This window comes from Ailuropoda melanoleuca, chromosome 7 (genome assembly GCF_002007445.2).
Source record: "Ailuropoda melanoleuca isolate Jingjing chromosome 7, ASM200744v2, whole genome shotgun sequence".
NCBI classification, from domain to species: Eukaryota; Metazoa; Chordata; class Mammalia; order Carnivora; family Ursidae; genus Ailuropoda; species Ailuropoda melanoleuca.
This window is the reverse complement of record NC_048224.1, coordinates 72173833-72190158: the sequence shown is the minus strand read 5'-3', so window position 1 is coordinate 72190158 and position 16326 is coordinate 72173833. Positions and strand designations below refer to the sequence as shown.

The following is a 16326-nucleotide window of genomic DNA, read 5'->3' as shown; positions in this document are numbered from 1 at the left end:
TATTCTTTCTGAAACTTATCACTCTCTGAAATATTTATTTATTTATAATAATAATTTTATTATGTTATGTTAGTGAAATATTTACTATTTAAATAAATATTAATACTTAAATACAATTTGTTTTTTTATGTACAGGTTTATTGTCCTCCTTCTTCACATGGCCCATATGAACTCCATGAGGTTAAGACTTCCTCTCCCTTGAGCCCGCTCTGGCCAGGTGAGTTGAACAGTCCCTGGCACACGGTGGGCTCTCAATATAGATCCATTCAATGGATCAATTCTCTAGGCAGAGCCCATTCACACTTTATGAAAGGTATTCCTGCAGGTGAACCAAATTACAGAGCCAAAAAGTAGTCATAGGAAGATATTTAAAAGAGGTAGTCATCCAAGTAGACTTCAAAATACGACTTCTATTTTTCTCAATTTTGTATTTCTGATTTAAGCAACTTCTACTTGTGAAAATTCTGGTAATCATCACAAATAAAGTGGGGAGCAATTATTTGTGTTACAATAGGATTCTCTATAAAATACTGAATCATCTCTTCCCTTTCATGACAATTATTATTTGGTCCAAGCACAGCTTGAGGGCATTCACAAAGGGAGGTGGGCATGTGGAGCTGAGTGGGGGACTCACCACAGTTGTCCTCGTCAGCTCCGTTTCCGCAGTCATCCACACCATCACAGTGAAAAGCACGGGGTAAGCACTTGGTAAGATTCCCACAGGGAAAGTATCCTTTTTGGCACAAAGGAGTGATTGTACTGCCCTCAGTCAATGGAAAATCTATGTGAAAGAGGGGACAGAAATCTCATGTAATAGAAAGAAAGTGTTAATATGGCTAAATTTTTTTCATGGCATTCCCTTTAATTTTCCTAAGAACCCTATAAGTTGAGTTTGTCTGGAGTTATTCATAGTGCACAATTTCTTTGAATAATATTCTTAATTACAACATTCAAAACAATCATGGTCATATCTAACCCCAGCTACACAAACAATGGGATCAAGGTTCATTCAGAAAGGCAGTAGTAAATAAAACCAAAGTAATTGTCTTACTTTCATGTGAAATATAAGAGTTGCCACTCTTGGAAACAGAAAGGTAAAGGCATGAGCTAACAGAATTAAACAGATGGATTTATTTACTTAATCCTTTATGAGAAAGATTTGAGGTGTCATAACAAAAATATATATGCAAAAGGACAGTTGAAGTGTGAATTAGAGAGAACTCTAGAACCACATTCGCATAAGGAGCGATAATAGTAAGTAATCACACCTAACACTCTTTGAGCTTACTGTGTCCCAGGCCATTTGCACACGTGGTTTATCTCAGTTATTTCTTCAACCAGTCTATGTATGGGTGATATTTTTTTTATATTTCAGGTGTAAGGAAGTTAAATGCAGTCATCAGTTTGGAAAGTCACTGAAGGTTTGTTCTCTATCGTTCTGCTATATTAAAAAAATCACATCACCAACCCAAGGGAACTCCTGGCCTTGATGTCAACCTTCAGGGGCATGGTTAGGAGCACCTTGCTAATGCCCCTTGCTCCTTTCAATTAGTTATAATGAGCTATAGTCATGCCTGAGTGTACACTCTCCTTCAGTCAATTTCTGTGAAGTTTCATCTTGCATTCCTTTAAAAAAATACATGACTTCCACAATTTACTGGAGTATTTATGAAAAGCATCTCTTTATTTTCTAAAAAGTACTCTTTAGAAATTGCAAGAATGTCTCTTACATCTAAATTTCTGGAATGTTTTTGGTCATCCTATCCACAGAGTAATTTTGTCAAATTTAATTATATTCCTTTTTATTCCTTTTTTCATTTTCTCATTCAACCTAGCCACTATTCAGCTTTGGTCTTCTCTTATGTTCCCTGCACAAGAAGACTATTTTTAATTCATCATCACAGAGAACTTATGCCCCTTGAAATGCAGCTTCCCGCTTTAATTGATATCTTCATAACACAGGAGTTAACAGTGGGCCCCTGGGGCCAGGGGATGATTCAAATATGTGTATGGGAAGAGGGAATATGAGAATTAAATTGTCTTTCATGGGTAGAAGTTCATAGAAAAGAGTTTAACATCTTAGAAAACACATTATATTTTGTATTGTCATTGCTCACTTTGTCTAACTTTTACTTCCATTTAATAAATACATCAGCACACACACACACAGGGAGCCTGGCCCTACTTGGGGACAGCTGGACATACCAATGCACACTCTACTCCAGAAGATCTGCTGCCCCATCCGCTACACCTTTCCTGGATGGGAGGGTGGCCCTTGGATGCTTTTCTACCCATTGGATTTTCGTTCTTACCAAAGTAAAAAATATTTGTTCTGCTATTGTTGCAGTGATAGATGAGTGATTTACTATTAGCAACTTGGCATAAGACCAGTCGGGTCTGACTATTTTAGGAAAATTCTGCTGCATGGCTCTGGGAGTTGGCTTGTTAAGCCTATTCACACAGGGAGAGGCATACTGAGTCATAGATTTTTAAATCTCTTTTTTCTTGTAAACATTTCTGTAGAGGGCAGATTTATAAAAAATTAGTAGTCCTCCTGTGTTTGGAACATGAATGAGTGAGAGTCCATATATCTTAGTGAAGCAGCTTTGAAATTTTTTATGGTAGTAACTCACAGACATATATTTGTATCACCATTCAGCATACAAACAGACACATGCTGAAAACAAAATTTCCTGAAATATAACTTGCTTTTTACTTTGTGGGATGTACGCTGATCAGTGCTATTCTATCTTATTCACAGATGGGATCGCAAGCCACTAAGTTGATCTCATGATCCACTAATGGCATATGACCCATTATTTACAAGTATTCATTAGTGATGAAGTACTCTGGAGACCCTCAGACCTGCCTAGGTTGGAATTCTCTCTGCGGCTTACTAGACTTCAAGCAAGCTACTTAAGCTCCAAACTTAGTGTCCTCATATTTAAAATACAGTTCATGTCATATCCCCTTATGGGTGTGTTTTAGGAGCTAGATAAGCTGATGCTTGTGAAGTACTAGGGAGGGCCTGGTTCATGATAAGCCCTCAGTTAATGTCGGTATGAGGGCAATTTCAACAAGGGGCAAGAAAATAGGACTTTACGACGGAAAGTCTAATGTAGAATGAAGGCTTGCTGTGCCTTAGCATTGCAGAATTTTTTATGTGATTTCTAAGAAAGAAATAACAGGGTCTATAATAAAGTTTCCCCTACTTCCTCATGTTTTTCTGTTTGAAAAGCCATATGACATATATGGTTTCGATTTTAAGCAGCCTCAAATCACTTTGTAAAGCTAATGGGGGGGGTTATAAATGATAAAAAAGCAATGAAAATGCCCTTACAACCTCATAATAATAATATTTTCTTAATGATCTCGTAGAGGTGATTAAACATTTGATTAAAGACAATTTTGAAATGGAAAGCTGAGCACTATGTAAGACATTTTGAAGGCAATGTATTGTGTTCCCTTCTGGGGTTTTCCATGAAGGTAACCTTGAGTTCCTTGCAGGCTGGACCCAACTAAATGTCCATCTCACAGGTGGAGATTCAGAGCAAGATAAGTAATCAATTGTCACAGACAAGAGGGATCAACTTTATTTCCTTGTCCCTGGAAGAAAAATGGAATACATGTAGCAAGTTACGGTGAGGGAAGGGAAAGGGAAAGACTGACCATGTGCAAACAGAACTTATCAATTGCATTTCTCTTAATTACCCATTTTGCACTCAAGAATGGTATTTTCCTGAAGACATCCTCAAGGTATAAATTTTATGTGGAAGGAAAATAAATAAATGAAATCTATTCCCTATGCCTTCCCCTCTGTATCCTAAATCCCTATTGTCCAAGTGCCTGGTACTTACTTGGCACTCAGTAATTTTTTAAATGAATGAATGAATTAATGGGTCATTTAGCAATAAAAAGAATTGAAGGAAGTGCTCTTTTCAAGATTTAAACTTCCCAAACTTGCAAGCTTGTATTTTTATTTTAATAACAAAAATACTGTTTAGTTTTCTAAGTACTTCATTTATTATTTTTTTTCCTGGTCATTATATAATTTAAAAAAATAATTAAGAATTCTTGCTGTATTTGGCACATACTGAAAAAAGAATCAATAGCCGTCTGTAGAAAGCATATTCTGCTGTCTAGTCTTCCTGCCATCTGTGGAATTGGGAAGAGAGTTTTTATTGAAACTTGGGGATTATTAAAATGGAGGATGCCTACATAAAAGCTATGTTGATAGCTTCTGCAGCGATTTTGTGGGACCCCTGCCAAACACACAGCTGAGGGGAGGTTCGAACATGTGAGAGAAAAATGCTCAGTGAGTGCTTCTTCTCTCTTCTGGTCAATATTCTGGACATGTCTGTGCAAAGAGCTTTTTAAATGACTCCTTGATAGCCTTTTGAGGCCAACTGGACTGCTGCCCAAAGACATTTTTTGCTGCCTGCCAACACCTTCCTCGTGTTACTGGGAAACAACAGGTGAAAATGCTTTTTTAAGTCCTCAGTTTAAGAATCCATGGAGATGTGCAAGTCCCTCTTTGTTTTCTCTGATTCTTTGCCAATACTAGTCCTGTATGAAGCTGAAGAAAGCCCTTTACCCTTCAACCTGGTGTTCTGGCTGAGATTCTTTCCACACTAATGCTAGAGATGACAGCTCTGCAGTCTACAGGGGGAACATAGAGGATCCTGGCCAAGAGGCCATTTCCCAGAATGCTCTACTCCTAGTGGAGTTCAATTCAGATGCAGATGAAGCCTCTGCCATTGACTAAAGAGCCAGCTACTCTTCACTCTAAAGAGCAGCACCAGGAGAAACATTAATCTCACATGCAAAAATGTTAACTGAATGCTTATGTGCTAGGTCATAGGTCAGACAATGCTCAGTCCCACCCAGAGATCAGGTGCTAGGATGTCTAAGAGGAGCAGCAACTCCATTCACGATGTGAAGCAAGAGTGAATCCAACTCATTCACTGAATCCACCCTCTAGAAGCCCTCCTATTTCTAGGAAGAGTCTGAGTATCATAAAAACCCAACTTTGTGAGATGGATGATTTATTGTTTGGAGGTAACTAATAAAGTCTTTCTAAAAAACTTTTATGTTAAAATGAGTGTAGAGAAATTGGCCTCTTGTTTGTTGTTTTTTTAAACTTAGAAATCTTATGCTTTGATGACTCTGTTTGGTCCTCCCTTCCTTGACAGTATTGCGTGACCATATCAACCAGGATGTATAGGATTCAGATCCAGTTTTAGTCATACATTAACCCACATCTTTTACATTCCAAATATTGCTGCCTTAACAGAATTTCTCTAAGCCTCTATTCTCTGTCATGTTCTTCTGGGACAAACCAACCATCCCGAGCTGGTGAAAGTCCCTCACGATCCTATTCACAGATGTTCTGTGGAAACTACCACCCCATCTCCCTCTGCAGATGATTGCCCAATGTTTGAACAAACTGTTCCTCCTGGAACAGAGTATAGGCTCAATACGTGTTGGCTTAAATTAGAAAACAAGGGAACTTCAAATTACTAGTATCATCATCAACAGGGATGGATCTCACCCCATGGGTGCATTTATGTGGATCTCGAACTAAATGCTGTGGCCCTTGAAGGGTTGTAAAGGATATAAGGGCACCAGGAAGATTTCTCTTCCAAAAGCATCTCTGCTACTCACCAATAAACTGCTGAAATTTCACCTTTAGGGATGAATTCTTTTAAGTTAAAATATTGTGTTTTAGTATTTAAATACCTAACTTGTTCTGCATGAGTTTGAAAGACTATCTTCTTCCTAAAGCCTGCCTGAGCACCATGGACCCAGAGAATGCTCACTGTGGTGGATGAAGGGAAGAAGAATTTGGAAAGAGTGCTCGTGAAAGTGAAGCCTGATGGAAACTTGGCATGGGAAATGTGGAAAGGAAAGAAGGTGGCTCCCTTTTCCCTTCTCTTGCTCTTCTAATTCAGTCTGGTCTGTTGACTGCTCTGTCAAGGGACTTTCACTGGCTATTCCTCCTCTCGGCAGTATTTCTCCCAAATTCTAGTTTCATTGACTTACAGATTTACCTATGTACAAGATACAACGGGTATACAAGGTATACCTATGTATACCCGTTGTGCAGAGAGCCTAATGCAGGACTTGATCCCCGGACCCTGGGATCATGACCTGAGCTGAAGGCAGATGCTTCACCAACTGAGCCACCCAGATGCCCCTCTCCACTGGTTTTTAAATTCATATTAATCTTATTCAACCAGCTCTCATCTTTAAAACCAACCAACAAACCAATCAAGCAAGCAAACAACCAGCCAACCCATCAACCAAATCCTACTATATCCATTGTAGAACTGAGATGCAGTTCTCTCTTCGAAATTTAATTGCTCAGAAAAACCATGCAAGTCAATGTCTCCACTTCCTCATCAACCTTTCTTTTTTTTTTTTTTAAAGATTTTATTTATTTATTCAACAGAGATAGAGACAGCCAGCAAGAGAGGGAACACAAGCAGGGGGAGTGAGAGAGGAAGAAGCAGGCTTATAGCAGAGGAGCCTGATGTGGGGCTCGATCCCATAACGCCGGGATCATGTCCTGAGCCGAAGGCAGACGCTTAACCGCTGTGCCACCCAGGAGCCCCCTCATCAACCTTTCTGTCTTCAGACCACGGCGTTGGGTCTTGACCTTGCTGCTCTGCTGAAAGTCTCCCATCTGAATCATTAGTGTCCTCTTTGTTATTAGACACAGCAGGTATTTTATAGTCTTCATCTTACTCAGTTCTCTGTACATTTGACACAGCCAACCACAGCCACCAGGCTGAAGCCATTTTTCCCATGGCTTTGTGATGTCTCGCAGCCCTGGTTTACTTCCACCTCTCTATTCTTTAAAGGTCCTCTCCCCTATATCCCCTTAATGGTTTGGCTCCTTTTTCTTTGTCAACACCTTAGAGATCACTGATAAACGTATGGCCAGAGATTTCCGAGGCAATCAAGTCAGTTAAAGAATTAAGAGGCACCTGCAAAAAGTTACTAATATTTTAGTTTGTGAAATAAGAAAAAATTTTAAAACCCTAAATTGTCATGTATTACAATAATGATTTATTAGAAAAATAGCATTTTATCATTAAAAATTACACAAAACATAGCCACAGGAAAAAAAGACAATCCTTTAAAAGAAATATGCTTAGCTTTAAAAAAAACGAACTTATTTATGCCCCTGGACTGGTGAAACTTTCATTCCTGACAGCAGTGGCCCAGAACACAGTGTTTGGAACTATGTGTGAGAAAATCGAATCTGGCAATGTTAACAGAATTCTTTAGCGAGCTTAGCCCTCTGGACTATAACTCACAAATATTTTCGCCCAGTCTGTCATTCATCATTAACTTTACTTATGACAGGGGCTCCAGAGATGGATCTATCAAGGTCTGACTTTAAAATAAGTATGCAAACTAAAAATAGAAGGTAACTTGCTTGATTTAATAAAGGATATCTATAAAAGCTGATAATATCGAATATGCTTAATGGTGGATTTTTCCCTTTGAGATTGGGAACAAGAGAGCAATGTCCACTATTTGTACATCTATCCAACATTGTACTGGAGGACTTTAACAAATGTATTGAGACAAGGCAAGTAAATCAATGGTTTAAATATGAAAGAGAAGAAATAAAACTGTCATTCTTTATGAATGATATGATTGTGAACATAAAAAAAACCAAAAAAATTATTAGTAATAGTGAATTTAGCAAGGTTTTTGAAAATCCATGTCATTTCTGTATGTCAGCAACAAACAATTAGATAATAAAATGTTTTAAAAATACCTTTTATTACAGCATCAACAGTGTTCTATATTTAGGAATAAATCTAACAAAAATCTGCAAGACATTTATGTAAAGTATATCAAATTATTGACTGACATTAAAGACTCAAATAAACAGAGACTTAATATTTTAAAGATGTTAATTCTTCCCCCAATTGATCTACAGGTTCAAAGAAATTACAATAAAAATCTGGGAATGTGTATGTACATGTGCATAGAAATGGATAATGGATAAGAAATGGATATAAGTCCAAAAGGCAAATGGATAAGAAATTATAATAAAAATCTGGGAATGTGTATGTACATGTGCATAGAAATGGATAATGGATAAGAAATGGATATAAGTCCAAAAGGCATATATTTCTAGAAGCTCCGTAAAAGCCAGGTCAGTCTGGAAGAAGGAGAACAAGGAAAGAGAACTTATCTGTAAAATAAGTCTTATTATGAAGGTACAATAATTTATGCAATGTAATAACACTGGGAGGAAGGGGTGAACAATAGACAAATCGAATGGAATAGAAAGCTCTGAAAGAGACAGACAGATATGACCAAGTGGCACTACAGAGCAGTGGTGGGGATAGGTACTTCTAGGTGGATTATATTTAAATATTAAAGGTAAACCAATAGAATTCCTGGAATATAATAAGGGAAAAGTCTTTATGACTTTGGGGTAGAGATTTTAAGGAGAATATTAAAAAAGAAAGAAAGGAGGAAAGAAAGAAAGAAAGAAAACAAAAGCATTAATCATAAAGGAAAAGAGAGCTGAATTAGACTATATTAAAATGAAGAATTTCTGTTGCAAAAAATGAAAAAAAGGATACCATTAAGAAAAACTAATGGCAAGCTATAGAGTAGAAGATGTTTCAGAAAGTTTGTAATTAGAATATATGTGTGTGTGAGTGTGTGTGTGTATGTGAGTGTGTGAGTGTGTGTATGGGGGGCGGGGAAAGGGAGGCCCTATAAATTAATGAGGAAAAGATGAACAGTAAATAGAAAACGGGCAAGAAGCTGAACAGACAGGGGTGCCTGGGTGGCTCAGTCGTTGAGCATCTGCCTTTGGCTTAGGGCGTGATCCCGGGGTACTGGGATCGAGCCCCACGTCAGGCTCTTCCGCTGGGAGCCTGCTTCTTCCTCTCCCACTCCCCCTGCTTGTGTTCCCTCTCTCGCTGGCTGTCTCTCTCTCTCTCAAATAAAAAATAAAAATCTTAAAAAAAAAAAAGAAGCTGAACAGACACATAACAAAAGCGGATATACAAATGGCCAAAAACATTTGAAAAAGTATTAAATCTAATTAGTATGCAGGGAAATGCAAATTAAAACTACAATCTATCACTACAGATTACCAGTATGGCTATAATTTTAAAAACCACCAATCCTATGCTATTTGGTGAGGATGTGAGGCTATGCAAATTCTCATGCACTGCGGGGGAGGGAGAGGCGGGGGAGTGTTCCTTGGAGCAATGGCTTTGGGGAAACCATCTGTCATTATCTGCTAAACACCAAGCCTTGAAAACCTGATGAGTTGGCGGTTTTACCTCGAAGCAAGTGCCCAAAGAAATGCATGCATGCACGTGCACACCTAGAGACTCAGACAAGAATAGTCACAGAAGCGTTCTTCCTAACAGCCTCAAACTGGAAATAACCCAAATGTCCTTGAAAATAAAACAGATAAAAATTGTGGTGTGTTCATCAATGGCATATAATATAGTGTTGAAAATGAACAAATTAAGTCGCTCAAAGTGATTTCCAATCAAAGACAGGCAGCGGAGAGTTCTCCTTTACTTTTTGTAATTGTTGGGTACTCTGTCAGGAACACACTCCTGGCAGCCCTACGTCTATGGTGATAAGATTTTGAGGCTTCAGGGGTGCCTGGGTAGCTCAGTCATTAAGCGTCTGCCTTTGTCTCAGGGCCTGATCCCAGGGTCCTGGGATCGAGCCCCGCATTGGGCTCCCTACTTGGTGGGAAGCCTGCTTCTCCATCTCCCACTCCCTTTGCTTGTGTTCCCTCTTTTGCTGTCTCTCTCTGTCAAATAAATAAATAAAATCTTAAAAACAAGGAAAAGATTTCGAGGCTTCAGCTTGTGCTGTTCTCTACATCCAAAATGCAATTTTTCTCCTTTTTCACTTCATCATTCTTTTTACCCATTTCAAAAGTCATTTCTGTGAGAACTTTACTGATCCCCTCCAGAATCTCTCAAAAGTATGAACTTTCTCCAGAGGCCTGGGTGGCTCAGTTGGTTAAGCATCTGCCTTTGGCTCAGGTCAGGATCCCAGTGTCCTGCAGGGATCAGGACCCAGCTCCTTGCTCAGCGGGGAGCCTGCTTCCCCCCTCTGCCTGCCATTCTCCCTGCTTGTGCTCTCTCTCCTTCTGATAACTAACTAACTAACTAAGATCTTAAAAAAAAAAGTATGAACTGTCTCTCCCCCCCCCCAAAGCATCTTACACATAGCTCTATTGTGGCATTTATGGCATTTTATTATAGATATTTTTCTTTTTCCTATAGTGTATTGTGCCCTACTGTTAGACAGGAACTCATTTTACCAATTTGTATTCTCCCAATGCCTCACAAAATTTTCAGTTTTTAGCATTTACTATATGCCTCAAATCATTATCTAAACTTAATTAACATTTTCAGGGGTGGCAGTGTTTCCATAATTGGACTATATATACGCCTAAATTCCTATACGTGAAAGCGGAGAGCACACAGGCACTTCATGATAATCCAGGTCAGAAGCGTAGGTGCAGCTTGAACGCACGTGGGTCGGCTATGACGTCAATGTGGGTTAGGTGCAGATAGGAGCTTTACGTTCATTCCTCTTTCCTCATTTATCTAATATCAATGCTTCAGTTATTTTTGTGTTGGCATTTTTAAAAAGATTTTATGTATTTATTTGAGAGAGGGAATGAGTGAGAGAGAATGCGCAGGGAGAGTGCAGAAGGAAAGGGAGAAGCTGACTCCCCAAGGAGCAGGGAGCCAGATGCAGGGCTTGATCCCAGGATGCTTAGGATGCTGGGATCATGATCTGAGCCGAAGGCAGACGCTTAACAGACTGAGCCACCCAGGTGCCGCATATGTTGGCATTTTTGCTTGAAGTTACCTACCATTGAAAGGGAGAGATGATTAGGTCTCTCCTAATTTCCAGGTAGATTCTGTGTAGGTCGGGTGAGGTAAGACGGCCCGCACGGACTTATAGTATATGCTCTATGTCTGGGAGTCAGGTTAGAGCCCAAATAATTTCCTCATGCTCTGCTCTTCACAAAACTCTTGCAATTTACTCATACAATGGATAAAAATCACATTTGCAAAACCCTGTGCTCTTAGTGAGGGCAACTTCTTTTTCCAAGTAGATAATTTGAGGATTAGTTATAGTAGGAGTGGCATTTATAAGTGGGAAGTAGGAAACAGCCATAAAGGAATGGTTTCTGAACAAGGGAACAGAATTTTTCACCAACAATCAGCAGGGAGTATTATTCCTTTCCTGACTGTAAGTAAGTTTACCTACAGACTCTCCTATCTCACTCCCAGAATTTAAGACTTTTGAGGGGATATTTTCACAGTGGCCCTCAAAAGAAGAATGTAAGTCAATCAATAACTTTTGAATTTCTTATATTTCATGAATTTACATGAAAGAAAATTAAGAGTAGAAATAGCTACAATAATAGATACACTATTTTTAGTCTATGTGGTTGAACCTGAAAATATCAGACAAAAGGGTGAATAAGAAAGAGACAGAGAGGTGGGTGGTGGGAGGAAGAGGGGAGGGGAGGGCAAGGGAAGGAAAAGGAATGAGAGAAGTGTCTGAATTAGCACCCTTGTCCTGCTACAGGCAAATGACTAGCCTAGTGTCCACTGGCTGGACCGTAACCAAGCAAAATAATGGATAATGAAAACCAGGTGATGAATGAAAAAGAGGATCTCACTCTAAATCAGAAGAGATGCCTCCCTAGCCATTCGGTCTTGGGTTACAGTTTCTTCCAAAAAAGGTAGTGGTAATTAACATCAAGACTACCTTACAGTTAAACGTGCACATTAATTACTTTTCTGGATCATACTATCCATTAAGAGGCTGTATATCGATCATTAGACAATGTGGGTTCAGCTATTCCCTTGCTAAATATTTACTTTGTTCTTATAATCCACAAAATTAAAAAAAATCCAAGTAGAATTAATATGTTAAATAATGCAGTGAACCCAGTCAGCATCCTGATATGCACAGAGAGTATAGCAAGGAATTAGCATCTCTTCCAGGAAAAAAGCCTGCTTATATTTTATATGCTAACTGTAATAGTGTTTCCAGAGATGTAATCCATAGGACAAGTTTATCAGATCACCTGGCTTGCTTCTATACTGTGCAGTCCTGCGCCCTAGCCTAGACCTATTGAATCGACTGGGGGTGGAATCCCAGAATCTATTCCCTTAACCTCATCACAAGTGGGTCTAGAAACCCAGCAGTCGTACCAATATTATGGCTGAGGCTAAGAGATTATTTGCTTTGCTGAAGACCAAAGGCTGGTAAAAGATAAGGCAGGGACTTGAACACGGTTCTGCTAACCCTAAGTCTAGCATCCTTGGCCCTCTGTTGCCTCCCCTACCTTAATCCCTTACATTTGTACGGCCCCTCACTTTACTACTCCAAATCTCTGGTTTGTGGGCCCATCAGTGCCCTATTTCTGATAAAGCAAAATCTGAAGAATGAAAACTACCTTCTTTTCTGAGCTCCTGCATCAAGATGGTCTGTCATGAGCAAGTTCTGAATATGCTCCCCACAACACACTTGTCCATAGACGCAAAAAAGACTGATACTATGTTTCTTCATTAAAACATTAAGCTCACAGCAGAAAAAACTCTCCACAGAACCCGAATAGAGAAAAAGCCACTGGTGTGAGAGGAGCTAGCTTCCTAGGTGGGAATGGATGAGCCCTGGGGCTGGGCTCCAAGCCCCTGTGCAAGAGGGGCTGAATGCAGCCCAGGCCAGCAGGTGCATGGACCTATAGGAAGTGTGCTCACTCGGACAGAGACCCTGATGATGAATGGGGGATGAAATGGCTCTGCCTGACCACCCGAGGCTGAAAATAGGATATCACCCTCCACCTGCCAGCAGCGAAAGCAGCAGTGGTGCTTTGCAAACTGAACATGAGTTTTGGAATTGGTAGAATCCCTGAGATTCGAACATAAACTACAGCTCAGATCTGAGCACTTCAGTGGGCTATGTCGAGGCAATTATGGGATCCCTCACAGGGAGAGGTGTGCAGGAAGAAAGTCTCTCCGCCTTTATGAAAACGTCCAGGGCTCCAGAAAAGGGAGAGTTCATACCTGGGGAATTAGGTGATAGTGCTTTAAAAAGCAGTTCAAATCTGTATGATTAAAATTCTCAAAGAAATAATGGAAGAAATAGTATCATGAGGTAGGAATAGAAGTTTATAAAACCAGAACAGACAGATTTAAATACAGTCAGAATTATTGGAATGGAAAATATCATCACCAACATTTTTTTAAAAATCTGAACAGATTGAGTAAAAAATAAATTGGAATTACAGAAAGGGAGAAATAGTTAAAATGATCTCTCTCTTTTTCTCATCGAACACTTATTCTAGTAACACAGAAACTCCCCGGGCAAAGAAAATAGTCATATAGCACTGGGGAGAATAATGAGAATAATGGGGAGAATAATGAGACACGGGACAGTCTGTCATCTGAATAGGGTGATGGCTAGTACCGATCTATGACACCTTAAAAGAAACCTGTTGGAGAAACATATTTCAGAATTTATAATTTGTTTCATTCTAGAAAGTTAATATGATGCCTATGCTATAAATGACATAACATTCCCTGCTGGGTGTGGGGCAAAATCACATGACCAAACACATTGATATTTATCTATATTACAATGTGTGATATTTTGTAGTAAAATTATAAATGAAGACTCTTAACGGCTTCTGGTCAGTTCTGACCACATTTTGTAGGCAAAAGGGTTCATACTCGCAGTTTTCAGAGCTTCCTGGATTTCAGAATTGTCAAGAAATCACCATGGACCTACAAAACGAGTGCACGTTTTAGTTGAAGTTATAAGGAGACATAGTACGAGTTTGCTTGTGTTTGGACACATGTTCTAGCAATCGGAGCCACAGAAATGATGACTGCTGACCAGGCCAGGAGCCGCTGGGGCTAGCCAAAAATAACAGCAAGGAGACCAGGGCCTCAAAGTGGGACACGAAGACCCAGAAAGGAAGTTCAAGAGCGACAGGAGGCCATTAGAGGTAAGATATGCTTGAGGAAGGAGGAAATAGAAGGGCAGATGGATTCCAAGGGGAAATGACCAGGTGGATGCTAACAGTCAAAGTGGAGTAGGTATGGGAATTAGGGAGCATGAGATGTGAAAGGCAGGAAGATGAGAGAAGAGGTTTCAGAGGCCGGGAAGCCTGGAGGAGACCACGGTGAGAGGGTGAGATGGAGAAATAGCAGCAAGAGAGGCTGGGCGGCCATCTGAGACAGATGTGTGCAGAGGTGAGGAGAAGAGGGAGTAAATGTTGTGGGAGGCAAATCTAAGAAAAGATCACCTGTGGGGTGAGTGCAGGGGCTTGGGGCGGGGAGGGGGGGCTGCCAGGGATAAGAGAGAGGCGTAAACAAGAACAGAGGTAAGGACAGGAGCCAGAAGCCAGAAGAACAGTGGAGAGGAGAAGCGGCCAAGACAAGAGGTCTGCCATTTTATCAATAAAGCCAATTCCTCAACTGCAATTCCTTTCTAATCTTACGATGTTCAAAAGTTTATTTAGTCACAGGAGCATGAAATCAATCATTTTATTTTGATTTGAAGACACTTTTCTTGGGTATTTAACACCGTTGAAATTATCACAAACTTAATTTTTTTTCGGTACATACTCAATGACAGGAAGTATGGGATGAGAAATTGATGGGTGTGACTAAAGCATAGAAGACAGGTATATTTTTTTATTTTCAGATAATTCGTGTAAAACAAGCATATCAATTTTTTTCTCATGAACGTTAAGTTATATATTTACCAAAGAAGTAAAAAGTAAACCAAGCTACTTTGGGTTCTTAAATACTATATATAGTATTAAATATGTATTCTAGAAAATGCTGCACATTTATCATTATATGATTATGTACACAAAAACTATTCTTAGTTAATTGAATTTTAATCAGGCCACAATTTTCTAGGATAAAAATGTGCCATTTTTCTTTTTCTTTTTTTTTTTTTAAAGATTTTATTTATTTATTTGACAGAGACAGAGATAGCCAGCGAGACAGGGAACACAAGCAGGGGGAGTGGGAGAGGAAGAAGCAGGCTCCTAGCAGAGGAGCCTGANAAAGATTTTATTTATTTATTTGACAGAGACAGAGACAGCCAGTGAGACAGGGAACACAAGCAGGGGGAGTGGGAGAGGAAGAAGCAGGCTCCTAGCAGAGGAGCCTGATGTGGGGCTCGATCCCATAATGCCGAGATCACGCCCTGAGCTGAAGGCAGACGCTTAACCGCTGTGCCACCCAGGCGCCCCAAAAATGTGCCATTTTTCAATCCTATTTGAAGGAAATACCAATTTTGCCTCTAAAATCCAGGTGACAGCCAATTATGTTAGTTCAAGCAAGAGTCCTTAAAATTCTTAATATATCTGGTCGTATTTATTTACAATAAGATGAATAAATGAATAAACGTCTGTTGCAGGGTGTATTTACTTTAGAGAGAACTCATCTCAAATAGCTTTCCCTTCTGGGTTTCTGATATTTCCCCTCTTTGCTCACAGTGGGCTCCTTTCAGCCCTGGAGCAGCTGAGTTTCTTTTTCATTAGTGGGGCCACGTTAGCATCTCTGTATGACTGGCCTGCAGCATAATTGATTTTCACAGCTCCCAGCAGCATGATGTAATTGTGTGAAATTAAAATTTAGTTGGAAAACCTTTTCCTAAGTCGCAGCAACCAATTAGAAGTGACATTACTTAGAAAAAGAAGCATCCACGCTGAGCTTCGAGCTCGTCCATTAGAGGGCAGTCAAATACTGCTCACTTCAAAATATTGTTCCGGCCCCATTTCCAATGACTCCATTTTTTGAAGGTTAGTGAATTATTTGAATAAGTAGTTACCAAGTAGCATTCTGGGCACTTCATGCTTTTAATTTCCCATAGAAGCCCCAATTTTTTATTTGTATTATTGTCCATAATTGGTCCACAAAAATCTTTTGCTCGGAGGAGGTGGCTTGAGGCTGGTTAACAAGGATACCCAATGAATAAATTGATGATAAAATACATGTACCAAGTTATAAGAAGATATGTTATTTCTACTTATCAACTAATGCTGTAGCTTAAGTTAGTCAATATCATTCATCCCTTAGGCACTCAAGGGTGATCATAGCCAGAAGAGAAAAGATAATAGCATAATGTCTACCTTTTCCTTTTGTTTAGCTGTGGCCTAAGAATCTATCACAAATATTCATGTAAATTTAAAAAGCGACCTGTGCTCTTACATAATTTGGAATGACTTTTCTTTATTATCGCCGAACTGCTTTAACTGTCTATAAT

At 39.5% G+C, this 16326-nt stretch overlaps 1 protein-coding gene across 1 annotated transcript in view; it reads right to left on the bottom strand.

The window, feature by feature from the left end:
* Positions 1-16326, bottom strand: part of RXFP2 (relaxin family peptide receptor 2) — a 250704-nt gene that overhangs the window by 39070 nt on the left and 195308 nt on the right. The window contains exon 3 of the mRNA XM_034663781.1: positions 635-781. Within this exon, the coding sequence (XP_034519672.1) occupies positions 635-781 (147 nt within the window). The remainder of the gene's footprint in view (positions 1-634; positions 782-16326) is intronic.